This window comes from Mizuhopecten yessoensis, unplaced genomic scaffold (assembly GCF_002113885.1).
Source record: "Mizuhopecten yessoensis strain PY_sf001 unplaced genomic scaffold, ASM211388v2 scaffold7551, whole genome shotgun sequence".
Taxonomy (NCBI): domain Eukaryota; kingdom Metazoa; phylum Mollusca; class Bivalvia; order Pectinida; family Pectinidae; genus Mizuhopecten; species Mizuhopecten yessoensis.
In genome coordinates this window covers 625202-646784 of record NW_018407104.1, presented here as the reverse complement: position 1 = coordinate 646784, position 21583 = coordinate 625202, and the positions used below count along the sequence as shown (strand labels likewise).

Here is a 21583-nt window from a genome sequence, read left to right as displayed (position 1 = left end):
TAGGAATCTCAATTTTACAATTTGAAACCATCTACCTCCAAGGATAATTCTCACCAAGTAAAAATAATTTCCTACAGAAAGTTGTCAAAATATACCCAAAAGTGTTATTTCCCTATATAAACTATAGTAAACTTTACCCCCTCCCCAAGGGAGAACGGATAGCTCGGGGGTCCTGAAATTTACAATTTAAGTAAAGCCCCTGATGATCTTTCTTTCCACGTAGAGAAAATCACTGTAGTACCTCTGAGTCTGGAGAAGAAGATTTTTGAAATATTGATTAATTTTCCCTTTGGGGCCCCGCCCTGGCCCCAGGGGTCGGGGTAGGAATCTCAATTTTACAATTTGAAACCATCTACCTCCAAGGATAATTCTCACCAAGTAAAAATAATTTCCTACAGAAAGTTGTCAAAATATACCCAAAAGTGTTATTTCCCTATATAAACTATAGTAAACTTTACCCCCTCCCCAAGGGAGAACGGATAGCTCGGGGGTCCTGAAATTTACAATTTAAGTAAAGCCCCTGATGATCTTTCTTTCCACGTAGAGAAAATCACTGTAGTACCTCTGAGTCTGGAGAAGAAGATTTTTGAAATATTGATTAATTTTCCCTTTGGGGCCCCGCCCTGGCCCCAGGGGTCGGGGTAGGAATCTCAATTTTACAATTTGAAACCATCTACCTCCAAGGATAATTCTCACCAAGTAAAAATAATTTCCTACAGAAAGTTGTCAAAATATACCCAAAAGTGTTATTTCCCTATATAAACTATAGTAAACTTTACCCCCTCCCCAAGGGAGAACGGATAGCTCGGGGGTCCTGAAATTTACAATTTAAGTAAAGCCCCTGATGATCTTTCTTTCCACGTAGAGAAAATCACTGTAGTACCTCTGAGTCTGGAGAAGAAGATTTTTGAAATATTGATTAATTTTCCCTTTGGGGCCCCGCCCTGGCCCCAGGGGTCGGGGTAGGAATCTCAATTTTACAATTTGAAACCATCTACCTCCAAGGATAATTCTCACCAAGTAAAAATAATTTCCTACAGAAAGTTGTCAAAATATACCCAAAAGTGTTATTTCCCTATATAAACTATAGTAAACTTTACCCCCTCCCCAAGGGAGAACGGATAGCTCGGGGGTCCTGAAATTTACAATTTAAGTAAAGCCCCTGATGATCTTTCTTTCCACGTAGAGAAAATCACTGTAGTACCTCTGAGTCTGGAGAAGAAGATTTTTGAAATATTGATTAATTTTCCCTTTGGGGCCCCGCCCTGGCCCCAGGGGTCGGGGTAGGAATCTCAATTTTACAATTTGAAACCATCTACCTCCAAGGATAATTCTCACCAAGTAAAAATAATTTCCTACAGAAAGTTGTCAAAATATACCCAAAAGTGTTATTTCCCTATATAAACTATAGTAAACTTTACCCCCTCCCCAAGGGAGAACGGATAGCTCGGGGGTCCTGAAATTTACAATTTAAGTAAAGCCCCTGATGATCTTTCTTTCCACGTAGAGAAAATCACTGTAGTACCTCTGAGTCTGGAGAAGAAGATTTTTGAAATATTGATTAATTTTCCCTTTGGGGCCCCGCCCTGGCCCCAGGGGTCGGGGTAGGAATCTCAATTTTACAATTTGAAACCATCTACCTCCAAGGATAATTCTCACCAAGTAAAAATAATTTCCTACAGAAAGTTGTCAAAATATACCCAAAAGTGTTATTTCCCTATATAAACTATAGTAAACTTTACCCCCTCCCCAAGGGAGAACGGATAGCTCGGGGGTCCTGAAATTTACAATTTAAGTAAAGCCCCTGATGATCTTTCTTTCCACGTAGAGAAAATCACTGTAGTACCTCTGAGTCTGGAGAAGAAGATTTTTGAAATATTGGATAATTTTCCCTTTGGGGCCCCGCCCTGGCCCCAGGGGTTGGGGTAGGAATCCCAATTTTACAATTTTGAAGCCTCATCTACCAAGGATGATTCTGACCAAGTTTGAAAAAAATCCATTCGCTGGTTCTTGAGAAGAAGTTGAAAATGTAAAAGTTTACGCACGACGGACGACGGACGACGGACGACGACGGACGAAAAGCGATTGGAATAGGTCACTTGAGCAAAGCTCAGGTGACCTAAAAATATGATAATTGTTGTTGATTACATCAAGTTGAGGTGTCAGGTGTCATATTTGTTTTTAATGAATCAATGTGTTACATGTACGATATAATTTGTTTGTGTGTGTTTTCATTACAGAATCAACTACGCGTACGCTCCATTACAGTGATTTGTTTTAGACTTGCGCACTCTCATTTCCGCATTGTAAACTACGAGGTCTGAGAGTGCAGCGGGATAGTTTAGTTTTAAATGTAACACTTCAGAAGTAAAACTTGACGGACTTGCAAATACAAATGCTGACCTGGATAGACTTTACCAATATCTATACTAGCCAAAAATAACATTTAATTACTTAGGCCCGTCCATATTTAATAACGAATTCACAATATGGTCCAACTGTTTTGATTTCGTTTAAAAACGAAAGTACGTTTTTCTGAAATAACTTACTCTATTTTTGTAAGCGCGTTTTTTGTAAGCGCGTTTATTATAAAATTACATCTTCGATATAACGAGGTTTGACTGTAGTAAAAATATATAATGACTGCATTATGAAATTTAAAAAAAAAAAATAAGAAAAAAAATCATATAATCCTTAATTCTTTTTACATGGCTGCATCCTCACCCTAATTTTTTTTTCATATAATAGCATTTTGCCACTGGTAGTCTTAATCATCTGAGGATGTATGAAAGTTTATTTTATTATATCTTTAGTACTTCAAATCTTTTCGAAATAATTGTAATCAATTTGTATTATGAAATATTATTAAATCAGTGGATATCATTTTAACGTACAGTTATGTGTGAATAATAATTGAATGTGTTAAAGAAAATATAGAATAAACAAGAGGCCCATGGGCCTTAACAGTCACCTGAGTTATGGAAACTGATGTTATCAATGTTGCCAAATGAAAAAGAAATCATTTTGTAACAAAGGTAACTTGAACTACATGTAATGCAAAAGTAGTATGAAAGATCTGGGTAGTATATGTACTATGTACAAATAGTGGTTCTGTCAGTCAGCTGAATTATGGTAAAGCACCTTAAGAGTATTTGATTCTACCATATCTGGATCTTGAGAAGAAGATTTTTGAAATTCTAGTCAATCTGACCCTTTTTGGCCCCGCCCATCAGCCCCTCGGAGTCATTCAGGGTTGATTTGTGCATATCATCAAACTGCTATCCAATTTTGATAATGCTAACCAAGTTTGAATTAATTCCAATGGAAATTAAACAAATGCTGGTCCAAAATGTGATTTCCCTATACGTGAGACCCCAGGGTCATGAAATTCACTATTTTGGTAAAGCACCTTAAGACCCTTCCATCTATGAAGAGTATTTGATTCTACCATATCTGGGTCATGAGAAGAAGATTTTTGAAATTTTAGTCAATTTGACCCTTTTTGGCCCCACCCCTCAGACCCCTGGGGGCTGGGGACCATACAAATCATGGAAGGTTTCTGCAAAATTTCATTTAAATTGGTTCAGAGTTTTGGAGAAGAAGTCAAAAGTGGAAATTGTTTACGGATGCACGCCGGACAAAAGGCGATCGCAGTAGGTCACTTGAGACTTTGTCTCAGGTGACCTAAAAATAATAAAAGCCAAAAAAAGTAACAAGATGCCCAATGGGCCTGAATTGCTCACCTGGTATTACCGTAAATTGGCGCATATTTTAGTGCACACTTTTTTAGGTTAATATTAATTGTCATGTCAAAAAGCGGGGGTGCGCACTATACGCAGGAACAAGTCATTCTTGGGTTATCATTCTCGAGTTTCAGGTCATATATGATAGATTGAAGATAACAAAAACAACATAATTTTTACCTACTAAATCGGTTAACTGTTGTCATGACTGCTGATTTGGCGATCAACACTAGCTGGGCACAGGTAACAATTTTACAGGTAAGTTCAGACTGGAGGGCATAACCACCGACGCCGTCTGATCCCGGACAAAAGGCTAGGTAGGATCGACATGATTCAGCGAAAATTATTGACACCTCTCAACACCACAGTTAATACAAATTACAATGCAGTAATTAGCTAACACTCTATCAGTGATTACCGATTAACAATAGCTTTACTGCAATCAAATTGAAATTATATGCAGTAGCTACCGAAGGACCGTGCATGTTGTTTTCACTCCTCAACATGTGGCGTGAAGCCCTATACTACTGCACTGCCAGAACTACAGGCTGATTTGAACGTAAAGTGGTTTATAAACAAGAGGCCCAAGGGCCTTAGTGGTCACCTGAGTTACATCAAAGGTACTGGTAGCTTTATTTTATTGTTTAGATGTGATGTGGAAATCAGCATGTAAACTAAGTGAAATACAATACTTGTCATGTCATTATGATCAAAGGATAAGAATATTAAAATATTGGTAGATGTTCCCTTTGGGGCCCCGCCCTAGCCCCTGGGGATGGGGCAGGAATTCCAATTTTACAATGTAATACCCTCATCAACCAAAGATTATTCTGACCAAGATTGATTAATTATCTGCTGAAAATGGATAAAATATACCCAAAAGTGTTATTTCCCTATATAAACTATAGTAAACTTTACCCTCTCCCCGAGGGAGAACGGATAGCCCGGGGGTCCTGAAAATTACAATTTAAATAAAGCCCCTGATGATCCTTCCATCCATGCAGAGAAAATGACTGTAGTACCTCTAAGTCTGGAGAAGAGGATTTTTGAAATATTGGTTAATTTTCCTTTTGGGGCCCCGCCCTGGACCCTAAGGGTTGGGGTAGGAATCCCAATTTTACAATTTTATAGCTTCATCTACCAAGGATGATTCTGACCAAGTTTGAAAAAAAATCATCCACTGGTTCTTGAGAAGAAGTTGAAAATGTAAAAAGTGTATGCACGATGGACAACGACGGACGGAAAGTGATCGGAATAGGTCACTTGAGCAGAGCTCAGGTGACCTAAAAATATGTTTATACTAGAAGCGTGGATGCTTTAAGTCAAATTTAGTTAACTTCCAATCAGTCGTTAAGAAGAAGTCGTTTAAAGAAATTGTTGATGGACGGACCGACGCACGCACGACGCACGCTACGGTATGGCATAAGCTCACCTTGGTCTTTCGGACCAGGTGAGCTAAAAAAAAGCATGCAAACTTATAGCCTCTACATACATGCAATGCAAATGTAGTAAATATGTTATATTATACCATCAGGGTACATTGTATTCCTGGCAGCTATTTGTTGTTTCCTTCCATAACGATATTGCTTGGGGTAATGGTTCATCCGTAATTGATGTAATTGATCTAAATTTACGAACAAACATTTTTTTATCATGCTATGCAATATAATGTTTTTTTATTTGTGTCATCAGATCATGTGAGGTCATGGTTCAATCAAGGTGTCAACTTAATGTTACAACGAATCATAGTATCACAACATGGACACTGGAACCTGACATCACACTGAAATGTCCCAACATGGACACTGGAACCTGACATCACACTAAATGTCTCAAAATGGACACTGGAGCATGACATCACACTGAAATGTCACAACATGGACACTGGAGCATGACATCACACTGAAAGGTCCCAACATGGACACTGAAACCTGACATCACACTGAAATGTCACAACATGGCCACTGGAACCTGACATCACACTGAAATGTCTCAACATGGACACTGGAGCATGACATCACAATGAAATGTCTCAACATGGACACTGGAACCTGACATCACACTGAAATGTCTCAACATGGACACTGAAACCTGACATCACACTGAAATGTCTCAACATGGATACTGGAGCATGACATCACACTGAAAGGTCCCAACATGGACACTGGAGCATGACATCACACTGAAAGGTCCCAACATGGACACTGAAACCTGACATCACACTGAAATGTCACAACATGGATACTGGAACCTGACATTACACTGAAATGTCACAACATGGACACTGGAACATGACATCACACTGAAATATCACAACATGGACACTGGAACATGACATCACACTGAAATGTCACAACATGGACACTGGAGCATGACATCACCCTGAAATGTCTCAACATGGACACTGGAACCTGATATCACACTGAAATGTCTCAACATGGACACTGGAACCTGATATCACACTGAAATGTCTCAACATGGACACTGGAGCATGACATCACACTGAAATGTCTCAACATGGACACTGGAACCTGACATCATACTGAAATGTCACAACATGGATACTGGAACCTGACATTACACTGAAATGTCACAACATGGACACTAGAACCTGACATCACACTGAAATGTCACAACATGGATACTGGAACTTGACATCACACTGAAATGTCACAACATGGACACTAGAACCTGACATCACACTGAAATGTCACAACATGGATACTGGAGCATGACATCACACTGAAATGTCTCAACATGGACACTGGAGCATGACATCACACTGAAATGTCACAACATGGATACTGGAGCATGACATCACACTGAAATGTCTCAACATGGACACTGGAGCATGACATCACACTGAAATGTCACAACATGGATACTGGAACTTGACATCACACTGAAATGTCACAACATGGACACTAGTACCTGACATCACACTGAAATGTCACAACATGGATACTGGAACCTGACATTACACTAAAATGTCACAACATGGACACTGGAGCATGACATCACACTGATATATCACAACATGGACACTGGAACATGACATCACACTGAAATGTCACAACATGGACACTGGAGCATGACATCATACTGAAATGTCACAACAGGGATACTGGAACCTGACCTTACACTGAAGTGTCCCAACATGGACACTGGAACATGCCATCACACTGACATGTCACAACATGGACACTAGAACCAGACATCACACTGAAATGAAACAACATGGATACTGGACCCTGACATTACACTGAAGTGTCCCAACATAGACACTGGAGCATGACATCACACTGATATATCACAACATTGACACTGGAACCTGACATCCCACTGAAATGTCACAACATGGATACTGGAACCAGACATCACACTGAAATATCACAACATGGATACTGGAACCTGACATTACACTGAAGTGTCCCAACATGGACACTGGAGCATGACATCACACTGAAATATCACAACATTGACACTGGAACCTGACATCACACTGAAATGTCACAACATGGACACTGGAACCTGACATCACACTGAAAGGTCCCAACATGGATACTGGAACCTAACATCACACTGAAATGTCCCAACATGGACACTGGAGCATGACATCACACTGAAATATCCCAACATCGACACTGGAGCATGACATCACACTGAAATATCACAACATGGACACTGGAACATGACATCACACTGAAATGTCACATCATAGACACTGGAACATGACATCACACTGAAATATCACAACATGGACACTGGAACATGACATCACACTGAAATATCCCAACATCGACACTGGAACATCACATCACACTGAAATATCACAACATGGACACTGGAACATGACATCACACTGAAATATCACAATATTGACACTGGAGCATGACATTACACTGAAATGTCTCAACATCGACACTGGAACCTGACATCACACTGAAATGTCACAACATCGACACTGGAACATGACATCACACTGAAATATCACAATATTGACATTGAAACATGACATTATGCCTTATTGTCATGGACACTTAAGAGGCCAAATAAGTTGGCCAAAGAAACCTAAAACCCACTTAATCGTTGACGCTTGAGTATATGTTGTGAATATGATTATTCTTTTAGTAATACTCTACTTCTGCAATCACCCTGCATACCTTTCAGTATCCATGATCAGTGTTCTCCTCAGAAATATTTTGATGCGCTATGGCATCTATTTTTTAACCCTTCTATCATAGAGCGGCGCTGCGAAACATTTCCGCGTCGCAACCCATCAATCGTGCACGAAGCCACTTTGAGAAAGCAAACTCTTAACAAGAGTAAAACTAGAATTATGTCAGTGTGACATTAAAGCCGCTAACCACTTTAAATTGAATTGCTTCAGTAACACGTTGAGCATCAATATCTACTATAATACCTCAGATATGTGTTCTGTATTCTGCTAATTGAAAATCAGGTCATGTGATGATGTTGCCTTTGGAATTTCCAAAATCAATCACCTCTTAAATGATGCCTTAAAAACATTCTCCCCTCCTCTTTTTTCACCCTCTTTAAGTGTGACGCATTGTTGTAATTTTCATTAGTTAGGATCCTCCGATGATGTGACATAAGCATTTACGTGCATAATGGCAATCGGTGAATGGATAATAAAGAATAGGTGCATTTTGTGCTTGTGAAATGAAGGATAATAAACAGTAGTGGGAAAACATGCATGGAGAAAAGAGACATAGTACTCCTTTTATTTTTATTTATTTTTTATTCATATTAATAATAATTATTATGGAAGGAGTGACTATTATTTTACTGTCATTGAATATACAAAATCTCACAAATGTTCTTGGAATATATTTGAATTATATTTCTCAATGCGACTTTACCAACGTAAGAGTTATTTCCCTTACACCAGATTGGATAATATTTTGACACGGCGCGAATTCTTGTCAAACAGCAGCGGCAGTTGTGTCAATAAACATGTTCTTAAATTGTTACATTTTTCATAAATAAATACACCAGAAAAAGCATGCTGTGTTACAGGAATGTTTGATAAGCATACAAGGTTCACATATCGTCTCGTTTCAGAGCCATTACCGTTATTAACCTAAGCACGATATGTACGTCATATTACGTTCCCACTGATTACAGCGCTCCTCATCCATGTTTCAAAAAACATTGCATCACAGATTACGTAACATTATTTAGGTTATCAAAACAACATGGCCGCCACATGCAGTCTGCTCACTTACGATCTATCTTACTGTAGCCAACTTTATTTCAAGTTTTCTAAAAGTTGTATCGACAGTCTTTTGTTGATAAACGCTTCTCACATAGCTTACTTATTTCAAGCATTAACATTTGATGGCCGTATAAACAACATACAGCAAAGGTAGGTCAGCAGACGTTTGATATTTTACTGAAAGCTACTGTCTGAACTTCCGTGTTTGTATTATTTCCGTGTTTGTATTTCTTATTTTGGTTGTCAGTCACCAATGAAAATTAAAATGTAGATTGAAGCCTTGATAATTAACAGACATCATTAATTATAATTAGACGAATTACACGCTGGTAATTGTGGTCTATTGTTCACGTTTCACACATATACGTAGTTCACATCCCCACAGGTAAATCTACCCGCAGGGCAGAGATCGTTGATAAGGGTGTCAATCGTAGAGAACAATAAAAAGCTAACCTAATGAGGGTGAGTCTAAATGAAAAGGGGAAAGAGGTTAGGCCTATCATGATTTGGGAGAAATTGTCAGTTGATGTGTAACTGTCAAATGTATGCATATATGCGTAACAGTAAAATGGTGAGGCGTAGCGGCTCAAAATCCAAACGTAACGGTACCGTTACACTACAACAGCCTGGGGAGAACATTGATGATCAAAGCCAAGCGCCCCACTGATCATCCCATATCCCTACAACTGATGTTGTCTCCATCATCTTTATCTTTAAACCCAAAAGTCACAACACACTGGAGGTATATACATAAACAAAGTATAATCATACCATCACAGGTTACATTTGATTCCTGCATGGCAGCCATTCTGGGGTAATTCCATACCGGTCGATGCATTTGGTATATTGGATCCTAGCTAGATCAAATGCATCTGAATTTGGAAAGATTTTGACATTACACTGAAATATCACAACATGGACCCTGGAGCATGACATTACACTGAAATGTCACAACATCGACACTGGAGCATGACATCACACTAAAATATCACAACACGGACACTGGAGCATGACATTACACTGAAATGTCACAACATGGACACTGGAGCATGACATTACACTGAAATGTCACAACATGGACATTGGAGCATGACATCACTTTAAAAATGTCACAACATCGACACTTGAGCATGAGATTACACTGAAATGTCGCAACATGGATACTGGATCATGACATTACACTAAAATATCACAACATGGACATTGGAGCATGACATTCACTGAAATGTCAAAATATGGATACTGGAACATGACATCACATTGAAATGGCACAACATTGACACTAGAGCATGACATTACACTGAAATGTCAGAATATGGACACAAGAGCATGACATTACACTGAAATGTCACAACATGGATACTGGAACATGACATCACTTTAAAAATGTCACATCCTGGGCACCTGAGCATGACATTACACTGAAATGTCAGAATATGGATACTGGAACATGACATCACATTGAAATGGTGAAACATGGACACTAGAGCATGACATTACACTGAAATGGCACAACATTGACACTGAAGCATGACATTACACTGAAATGTCAAAATATGGATACTGGAACATGACATCACATTGAAATGGCACAACATTGACACTGAATCATGACATTACACTGAAATGTCAAAATATGGATACTGGAACATGACATCACACTGAAATGGCGAAACATGGACACTAGAGAAGGACATTACACTGAAATGTCAGAATATGGACACTGGAGCATGACATTACACTGAAATGTAACAACATGGATACTGGAACATGAGATCACTTTAAAAATGTCACATCCTGGGCACTTGAGCATGAGATTACACTGAAATGTCACAACATGGATACTGGAACATGACTTCACATTGAAATGTCACAACATCGACACTGGAGTATGACATTACACTGAAATGTCAGAATATGGATACTGGAACATGACATCACATTGAAATGGTACAACATCGACATCGGAGCATGACATTACACTGAAATGTCAGAATATGGATACTGGAACATGACATCACATTGAAATGGTACAACATTGACACTGGAGCATGACATTACACTGAAATGTCACAACATTGACACTGGAGCATGACATTACACTGAAATGTCAGAATATGGACACAAGAGCATGACATTACACTGAAATGTCAGAATATGGACACTGGAGCATGACATTACACTGAAATGTCACAACATGGATACTGGAACATGACATCACTTTAAAAATGTCACATCCTGGGCACTTGAGCATGAGATTACACTGAAATGTCACAACATGGACACTGGAACATGACAATATACTGAAATGTCACAAAATGGATACTGGAACATATGCATGACATCACACTGAAATGTTACAACATGAACAATGGAACATGATATCACATTGAAATGTCATAACATGGACATTGAAGAATGACATCAAAGTCAGCAAGCTAAAAAGAAGATTCATAAATACAAGAGTTATAATGAAAGAGAAACAAGAGGCCAAATTGACCTGTATCATTTGACGTTCACTTGTTATTTATCACATATCTGTGACCTTCAGAGACAGTACAGACAAGAGTGAAGTGTTGCAACTCTATACTTTACAGGTCTTTGTTTGGGAGATTTTATCATATTATTAATAGCACCCTACAACTTGAAGAATCTTTATTGGAAGATTTCAAGTAATATTAATACTTTGACCTCCAAATTTGGTCCAAGTCATTCATATATACAGATCCCAGTACACTTCATGCGTTATAAAGCAATGACTTGCTCTATATCGCTGCAGCTGTTTAAACTGGCCAAACAAAATTGTAAGCCTAAAGGTTATTCAGAAGAATTTATTAAATGGTTTTAACATTTGTCATCCCAGTCTCCCATTGTACTTTTACATATGTACATTATACTGTTTATGTATATTGGCTGTACAATGTAATGTTGAGGGTGACAATGCGTGACAAAAAAAATACGTCAACATCTGATAATTTTACGACATCACAGCATATTACGATGGGTCATTTAGCAGATTCAGGTATGAAAACCTGAGAGGGCTAAAGGTAAACTTTGGGCACTTAACTCGTTGAGATATGAAAAAATGTAATTTCACTCAATGGGATTAGAAATATCAGGCAAGAAAGGAGAAGCTATTAAACAAAATATCTTCTACAGAGCATAATTTCCAAGCATTACTGGCATCAGAACATTGGTAAATGCAATTAATCAGATCCAATTATGTTTCAATAACTGTCATTACAGCTGATCAACTGTCTAACTTGTGGTTAAAAGATAATTCCTTTTTTTTAATTCATAATATTGACCTCTGTGACCTACATCAAAATTTATAGTCAAGGTCATTTATTTGAAAATCTTGATAAGCCCTCAATCCAAGCATGGTATTATCCCTCGAAAGTCATGACACTATTTCTCTTAGTGGTTCGGAAGAAGTAATTTAAAAGTTTAAACTTTGACCCCTATAATTTTGAAAGTAGGTCAAGGTCATTAATTTGAACAAACTTGGTAGCCCTTAATTCAAGCATAATCAGCCAAATAATATGACCAAGGGCTTCTTGGTTATTTGCAGGAAGTCATTCAAAGAGAAAACTTGATGCCAGGTGCTTAATGCTGGACAAAGTATGGACGACAGATGCTGTGCCATGGCTTACGTTCATTGCCCTTTTGTGAACTAAAAATGTACTTACCATTCTTGCCACAATAGCTTCTATTGAAGCCATGTGTATTGATGCTGGCAACTGTTTCAGGAGCGGTGCCATGCCACAGTGTTCTCTCATTTTGGGTTCCTGCAGGGTTTTGTGCATCCATCAATTTTTTCTTGGCAACGTACTGCTGGTAAAGGGTTCTGTTCTGTATTCTCTCAATCTAAACAGACGGAATCCATAGAAAAGTTGAAACTCGTGCACAAATCTGTATTATCTGTTTTACAATAGTTCTATGTAGACATGCTACCCATTCTCTGTATGAAATGCAAACATGGTACAACTATACCATTTACAAGATAAACTAAAGACCAGTGGGGTACTTATGTTAATGCACGAAGATTGAACAATGTAATGACAATGACGTTTTCAGGTTTTCATTCAGGGAAGCAAACTTCTATTTTTAGCAAGATGACCTTGACCTCTGACTGCCTAACCCTTTAATCAACAGGTTTGTTCACAATCACTAGGGCAATCCAATACACCAATATTGGTTATTATTGAAACACAACACAACGAAGAACAAGAGGCCCATGGGCCTTAACGGTCACCTGAGTCCTACAGTATTTATTTTTGTTGTTGAAATATGTACCAATTTAAGTAAAAAATAGTTATAATGTTAACTTAACTTTGTCAGGACCATGAGCTGATCATTCCTAGACCGATTTTAAATAAGATCGGCCTATTATTAATTGTTTTTAAGTTTAGAATAGGTATTTACAAAATAGCGACTGTGGTGGCCATATTGGATTTCTGATTGACCTGAAAAATAACAACACTTTGTCAGGACCATGAGTCGATCATTCCTACCAACTTTCAGTTCAATCGCCCCAGCAGAACTTGACTTTAAGTTTGAAATAGGTTTTCAAAATGGCGGCCGTGGCGGCCATATTGGATTTCTGATCGACCCAAAAAATAACAACACTTTGTCAGGACCATGAGGCGATCATTCCTACCAACTTTCAGTTCAATCGGTCCAGCAGAACTTGACTTTAAGTTTGAAATAGGTTTTCAAAATGGCGGCCGTGGCGGCCATATTGGATTTCTGATCGACCCGAAAAATAACAACACTTTGTCAGGACCATGAGGCGATCATTCCTACCAACTTTCAGTTCAATTGGCCCAGCAGAACTTGACTTTAAGTTTGAAATGTAAAATGTTAACGGACGACGACGGACGAAAACGGATAGCAATAGGTCACTTGAGCTAAAGCTCAGGTGACCTAAAAATCTTATTTTTAGCAACAGTGCCTTGACCTCTGATAGACTTAACCCAAAATCAATTCGTACTTTGCATTTACTAAGGCAGCAGACACATCAAGTTTGCACTTTGTATGATCTATTACTCTCATGTTATCATCTGGACAAGCAGAGTTATATTTTTTAACAATGGCAAAGTTCATGTATGGGGCACCATGCCAACAATCAATAGGGCTCTTTGTAATCACTATGGCAACACGCACACAAAGTTTGAACTTTGTGTGATCATTCTTTCTCAATTGGAGTTAGCATCTGGACAAGCCCAATCAAGCTGAATTCCATTTTTAGGAATGGTGACCTAGACTTCTGGTGGACAACATCCAAAATCAATAGAGTTCTTCACATCCACTATGGCAAATCACACTTCAAGTTTGGACTTTGTGTGATGGATTACTTTTAAGTTATCATCTGGACAAGTACTGCAGACAGAGGGACATCACCCTGTGTGACGGCTATATCCGCTCACAAACAATTTTTTGGGACAACGATTATTCAATTACATCCTTATATTACATAAGTTATCAATTTAAATTCATTGTTTTCAGAGAAATTACCAAAAATTTCAAGGAATGACACTTAATTGTCACTGAAATAGAATGAATATCCTATTCCTGATGACAAAAAATATTAGGTCCATGATTACTACTCTATTTACCTTTATGATGGTTTTCCCGACTCCTGAACTCTGGAAGTTCTGATTTATAGTAGCGTATGTAGGGTCAGAGGCTGGAACCTGAATCACACTGACATTATCCTTATCTGCCATAGGAGACCAATCGCTGGGAGGCTCAAATGATGAATCTAGGAAAGAGAACAGAAAATATAAAACCAATTGAACTTTCCTGTTTTCTTGCAGAACCAATGTTATGTGTTTTTTTTATATTTTCTTTCTTTAATTCTTTAATCAGTCAAAAATGTACTATACACTCATTCTTATACAATTTATTTGCATTTACAATTCCAATCCCATTCATATTCATTATGCCTAAAATTATTCAATTTCATCTAGATAATCTTGTATTGTTTGGTTTGGTTTGTTTGTGTTTTACGTCCTATTATATTAACAGCTATGGTCATTTAAGGATGTGCCAGGTTTTGGTGTTTGGAAGCCTAGAGTTCCCGGAGAAAAACCACAGACCTTCAGCCAGTACCTGGCAACTGCCCCGCGTAGGTCTCTAACCCACGACCCAGTCCTGATTGCGACCCCCTGACAATGACAATGAATGAATATATTAGCTTACCTTCTATTTTACATTTTCTTATCACCTTCACTGTATCTTGGGATTGATCCTCCGGATATTCAATCAAGGAGTTTAAATCTACAACATACTTATTTCCATCATTGTCAGGAAATTTAACTTTGTCTGTTTTATCTCTGTATCCTTTCTCCAGTAACCTGTTGATTTGGTATGGGTAGGGAATCAGTTTTTCGCCATCAGAGGTTACTTCAATGAAATTCCACTGGACCATGTCTACAATTAGTTTCGCCTCTTGTTCTAACTGTTTTGCCTTTTCCGTATCCCTGATCATTCTATGAAGGTAGTCTGCAGCATCAGTGATACATTCCAGCAGACCAAGTAATCTGATTCGGCCCAAGCGAATATCAGCTTTCACTTCAATGTTGAATTTATCTTCCATTGCTACAATTTGTCTTTCCTGTAAGAAAGAATATAACTTAAAGTCATAAAGAACATGTGTAAATATGTTACTATAGTCAAATTTAGCAGTTCAGAAGAAGTTATTAAAACAAGTGGCCCAGAGGGCCTGTATCGCTCACCTGGATACCAAAGCAATCATGGCAAAATATTCTCCGAATAAGATCAAGGGAATATGCCAGACCCCAAGGCCAATCCTTGTAGCATATCTGTATTAGATTCTTCATGCCCAGCAATTTTATGTATGGTTATGGGGTGGGGATCTCAACTGTTTCCAAGCTTTGACTCAGAAACTAGGTCTCTAGGGTTGTGGCCAGACCCCAGGATCAATTCTAATATCGTGACTGCATTTGTCTCTTTTTGCCCAGCATTTGTATATATAGTTTTGGGGTGGGGATCTCAACCATTTCAAAGTTATGACCCAGGGGTTAAGTCTGCAAGGGTGGGGCAGACCCTTGGGTCAATTCTAATATCATGACTGCATTCGTCTGTTTATGTCCAACAATTGTATATATAGTTTTGGGGTGGGGATCTAAACCATTTCGAAGTTATGACCCAGGGGTTAAGTCTCCAAGGGCGGGGCAGTCCCCAAGGCCATCCTGGAAGCATATGTGCAATCATCTCTTTATACTCAGCAATTGTATATACCGTTATAGGGTGGGGCTCTCAACTGTTTCCAAGCTGTGACTAACAAACAAGGTCCCTAGGGGTTCGGTCAGACCCCAGGGTCTATTCTGATATCATGACTGCATTCATCTTTTTATGCCCAGCATTTGTATATATAGTTTTGGAGTGGGGATCTCAACAGTTTTAAAGTTATGGCCCAGGGACTATGTCTCCAAGGGTGGGGCCAGACCCTATAGCCATCCTAGAAGCGAATGTGCATTCTTCTCTTTATTTAATATACTCAGCAATTGTATACCATGGTTATATGGTGGGGATCTCAACCTTTTTCAAGTAATACACTTTTTTTGGCCCCACCCCTTAGCCCCCGGGGGTCAGCCCCACCATTTGTACAATTTTGAATCCCTGCCTCCCATGAATGCTTCCGACCTAATATGATCAATATCCATGGCATTAGTTCTACAGTAGAAGTCGTTTATAGCAATATAGCCAAATTGACCCCTTTTTGGCCTGGCCCTCAGCCCCACCATTTGTATAATTTTGAATCCCCACCATTTAGGGATGCTTCCAGTCAAATATGGTTGATATCCACCTCTTAGTTCCAGAGAAGAAGTCCCTTATAGCAATATTGCAAAATTGACCCCTTTTTGCCCCTCCTCTCAGCCCCCTGGGGATCAGCTCCATCATCTGTACAATTTTGAATCTCTAGACACCTAGGGATGCTTCCAGTTAAATATGGTTGATATCGACTTCTTAGTTCCAGAGAAGAAGTCGCTTAAAGCAATATAGCCAAATTGACTCCTTTTGGCCCCCGCCCCTCAGCCCCCGGGGGTGTCAGCCCAACCATTTGTACAATTTTGAATCCCCACCACCTAGGGATGCTTCCAGGTAAATATGGTTGATATCCATGGCATAGTTCTACAGAAGAAGTCGTTTGTAGCAATATAGCCAAATTGACCCCTTTTTGCCCTGCTTCTCAGCCCCCTGGGGGGTCAGCCCCATCATTTGTACAATTTTGAATCCCCACCACCTAGGGATGCTTCCAGTCAAATATGGTTGATATCCAATCAGTGGTTAAGAAGAAGAAGTTGTTTAAACAAATTGTTGACGGACGGACGGATGGACGACGGACGCAACGGTATGGCATAACCAGGTGAGCTAATAATAATAAAGAAATTGTTGATGGAAAAATGACGAATGATGGACGTTGAAGTAGGGCATAATTAAGCTCACCTTGGTACTTTGTACCAGATGAGCTAAAAGAAGGGATAATGATAGAAACACCAAGGCATAATTATAAGCTGATTAGCTTTTCAGACCGTGTGGGCTGAAACCAAAAGGTCGAATGGGTCAGCTAGCTCCTGTTCTTGAACAGGCAATGTTGGCGAACATATTTGACCTCTGTGATGTCCTTCAATATCAGTAAAGGTGAAATTGATTTAATTAAGGTTTAAGCAAGCATGTTAACACTGCAGGTCAAATTTCATTACTCTTAACATCACAGATCTTTCCTGACAGATTTTAGTTCCAATGACCCTGAAAGTGGGTCAAGGTAAATTATTTCAACAAATTTGATTGTACTTTCATCTGAGCATCCTACAAGCCTCACAACTATATAGACAGAAAGAATTGTATGAAGTTAGTTATAATACTTTTATCCCAGGGCCTCTAGAGTAACTTCTAGAGTATATTTAGTCATAATCATTCATTTGAACAAGCCAGTGACAGTCTATTGCCCCGCCAAGCTACAAAACAATTTCATTTCTCTTGACATTATGGATATTCAGAAAAAGAAGTTTGAAGAAAAATACAAAAACATTTATTTGGAGAACTTCAATCCAGCAAGCTACAGGCAAATACAGTTACTTTAGGCATGATCAATCTCTAAACGAAGGCATTCAATGGTTTAATTATATCTGACCTCTGTGACATTAAAATTATGTGAAGGTTGTTCATTGGAACCAGGTGATGTAAGATAGTTTAACTTTACGTAACTTTATGATCCTTATCACTTTAGTCTCATTAGGGTTCGCACTAAGCACTTTGAGAACAGGTGGACATTCTTGCACCGATATATAAAATCAGCTCCAACAAACATAGTGTTACACTTGCAAAAATATCGTTGTTAGCATCCCGGCATAAACATTTTTTTTTCAGTTTAAACATTTTGTTGCCTCAGGAAATATAGACAGACGGCTGTAAGGGTGGGGCAACATTAAAGGAATACCACCAGGCAAATCATTTAAAATTTCAAAATGTGAAGAAAAAAAATTCCACTTTCTCATTAAAATCTTTTTGTTTTTACTGTGTGATGAGAAATTAAGGTGTTAACCTTGATAATTGAATACAAAGTTTACATTTTCTCTTAAAATTGATTACAATCATGACCTTTGACGTTCAGAATATGTAGCCATTAGCCTTTTATTTTAGTGTATTAGTGAAGAACTGCAGAAAAAAACAATTTCCAATTTATTACTTTGAGATAAAACATTTTTCAAAACAATTAAATCATAATCAAACTTGATTAAGTGGCCTTTTCCCTTGATATCAAATTCCTATAGCCTTCATTCCTCTTTGTATTTGGTAATGAAATAAACTCATTCACCCCTGAAATTTCATAATGAACTATTCCAACCTTTGAATTGGAAGAGTTCAAATGTGTATACAGGGTGAATAAGTTAAAAAGCAAAGACCTACTTGTGCTTTGGTGAAATCTTTTATAATTCCATCCTCAAACTTTTTTTCAATGAAGTTTTTCCCAAGCAAATTCTCCAATGAATCAATGGCATCTGAAATTGTATCCTGGCTTCTTCCATATACTGCAATGGGGTAACTTGACCTGTCGTGTGAAACCGTCCTGATGCTTGGATTCCAAGAAAATCTTGGATTGTTGGCGCTGCCTATCAAAATGGAATTGAGGGTACATTTAGGCAACATAGTGGAATTGTTCATCCACATGCATGTATTTACCAATTGAATCATGGGCTGTGTAATACTGGGGAAATTATTGCTTGTTTCAAATTATGAGCAGCATCCTACCAATTCTACTGAAATGGTATTTTTTCTGCTTTAGTTCCTTCCCTGATTTAACATATAGTACAATATTTTTCAATGAATTATTTTCATTGGAGGCAGAGTAGTCTAGTGGCAGGATGCCGGGCTCGTGACCAAAGGGTTGCGTGTTCGAGTCACGGCACTGTGTTGTATCTTTGAGCATGATACTCAATGTACTCCGCTTGTTCCAGTTTACTCAGTTGTAAATGAGTACATGGTTGGGCAGTACTAGAATTGTTGAATGCTAGCTGAAATGGCAGCTCCGGCTGTATGCTCCCTGAGGGAGTTGAGAAATGTATTGGCTGGTTGCAAAGGCCCTATAACCACGGATAATAATTTGTGAACTGCTCATCATTATAATTATTAATTATTGATTGTGCATATATACCAGTACTTGCTTACATTATAAAAATTCATATATTTGTTAAATTCCCTCTCAGGGAGGATCGTTTGCCAAATATGTGCATCTCAGGAGACAGCTCAAACAAGAGACCCAGAGGGCCTGTATCGCTCAGGGGTTATATTTATATGCAATTGGGCAAAATCTTGTCATTCTAAGTAAAAGGAGGATTTTGAAGCATTTGCTACGTTTCCACTATTGCCCCCGGGGGGGGGGTTGTCAGAAATGGACATAATCCTGTCATTCCTAGATAGAGAACTGATCCAACCCAAACCTAAGATAGAACTATATAAGAAAAGCTTTCAAATGTCTGGTATTCATGTATGGAATGGATTGCCCTTACAAATTTAAAATTCTGACAGTCTAGTCTTTCAAGACAAAATGTTTTAAGCACTTTCTTCACCTCTGATTTCTAGTTATATTATGACCATATTGCTGTATCCTCCATGTTATCTTGAAGTTCCTGTACTAGAAAGATAACAATCTTTGCAATGTTGTCTGTAAATTACTAAGTATTGATAATATAATTACATTGTGTCCATGTACAATTAATTTACTATACATTTTACAGCAAAATGTTTGGCTGTAATTATGCTAGAATTGTATTTCAAATCTATGCAATGTTGCCTTTGATTATATGTATATATTATTGCTGTAGATTGTAGAGAAGGCCTCAAGGGATAGTTTTGTAACTAATTGAGCTACCTACTATAAATAAAGCAATATTATTATTATTATTAAGTCCCCCAAAACAAAGTTTTTGGGACTTATTGTTTTTACTCCGTTTCTTATTAAGTCCCCCAAACATGGTTTGGGGACTTATTGTTTTTATTCCTCTGTGTTCTTCTTCTTCTTCAGCCATGAACTTGTCCAGAGGTTTTCTCAGAAACTATTGAGCGGATCATCATGAAACTTCACAGACATACTCATTAGGGGGTCAAGGTGTGCAACAGGCTATTTTTATCTCAATCGAAAATCCAAGATGGCTGCCAGAACCTTACTTCCGGTTTTGGAGTTTTTGGCTCTGATTTCGTTGAAAATTGGTACATAAGGGTTTTCAAGGCTGCCAAAAACAATGGAAACAGTTTCGAAAAGCTCAGTTGTCATGGTAACGAAATGGAGGCCTCTGATTGGTCGAAAATGGAGGCCTCTGACTGGTCGAAATTTAGCTGTTGTCTGATTCTGCCCAAAATAGGAACATAGGGATTTTCAGGGATTCCGAACACAATGTTAACAGTTTTGAAAAGTTCAGTTGCCATGGTAACGAAATGGAGGCCTCTGATTGGTCGAAATTTAGTTGTTTTCTGATTCTGCCCAAAATTGGTACATAGGGGTTTTCAGGGATATCGAACACAATGGTTACAGTTTCGAACAGCTCAGTTGCCATGGTAACGAAATGGAGGCCTCTGATTGGTCGAAAATGGAGGCCTCTGACTGGTCGAAATTTAGCTGTTGTCTGATTCTGCCCAAAATTGGAACATAGGGATTTTCAGGGATTCCGAACACAATGGTAACAGTTTTGAAAAGTTCAGTTGCCATGGTAACGAAATGGAGGCCTCTGATTGGTCGAAATTTAGTTGTTTTCTGATTCTGCCCAAAATTGGTACATAGGGGTTTTCAGGGATATCGAACACAATGGTTACAGTTTCGAACAGCTCAGTTGCCATGGTAACGAAATGGAGGCCTCTGATTGGTCGAAAATGGAGGCCTCTGACTGGTCGAAATTTAGCTGTTGTCTGATTCTGCCCAAAATTGGAACATAGGGATTTTCAGGGATTCCGAACACAATGGTAACAGTTTTGAAAAGTTCAGTTGCCATGGTAACGAAATGGAGGCCTCTGATTGGTCGAAATTTAGTTGTTTTCTGATTCTGCCCAAAATTGGTACATAGGGGTTTTCAGGGAT

General features: G+C 38.5%; 1 protein-coding gene across 1 annotated transcript in view; it reads right to left on the bottom strand.

Annotated features, from left to right (window-relative positions):
* The window catches only part of LOC110453960 (poly [ADP-ribose] polymerase 14-like), a 71226-nt gene that overhangs the window by 7442 nt on the left and 42201 nt on the right, over nucleotides 1–21583 (bottom strand). Inside the window, exons 17-20 of the mRNA XM_021503217.1 lie at nucleotides 18922–19124; nucleotides 15187–15601; nucleotides 14601–14746; nucleotides 12672–12849 (exon numbers count right to left, since the gene is read on the bottom strand). Of these exons, the coding sequence (XP_021358892.1) occupies nucleotides 12672–12849; nucleotides 14601–14746; nucleotides 15187–15601; nucleotides 18922–19124 (942 nt within the window). The remainder of the gene's footprint in view (nucleotides 1–12671; nucleotides 12850–14600; nucleotides 14747–15186; nucleotides 15602–18921; nucleotides 19125–21583) is intronic.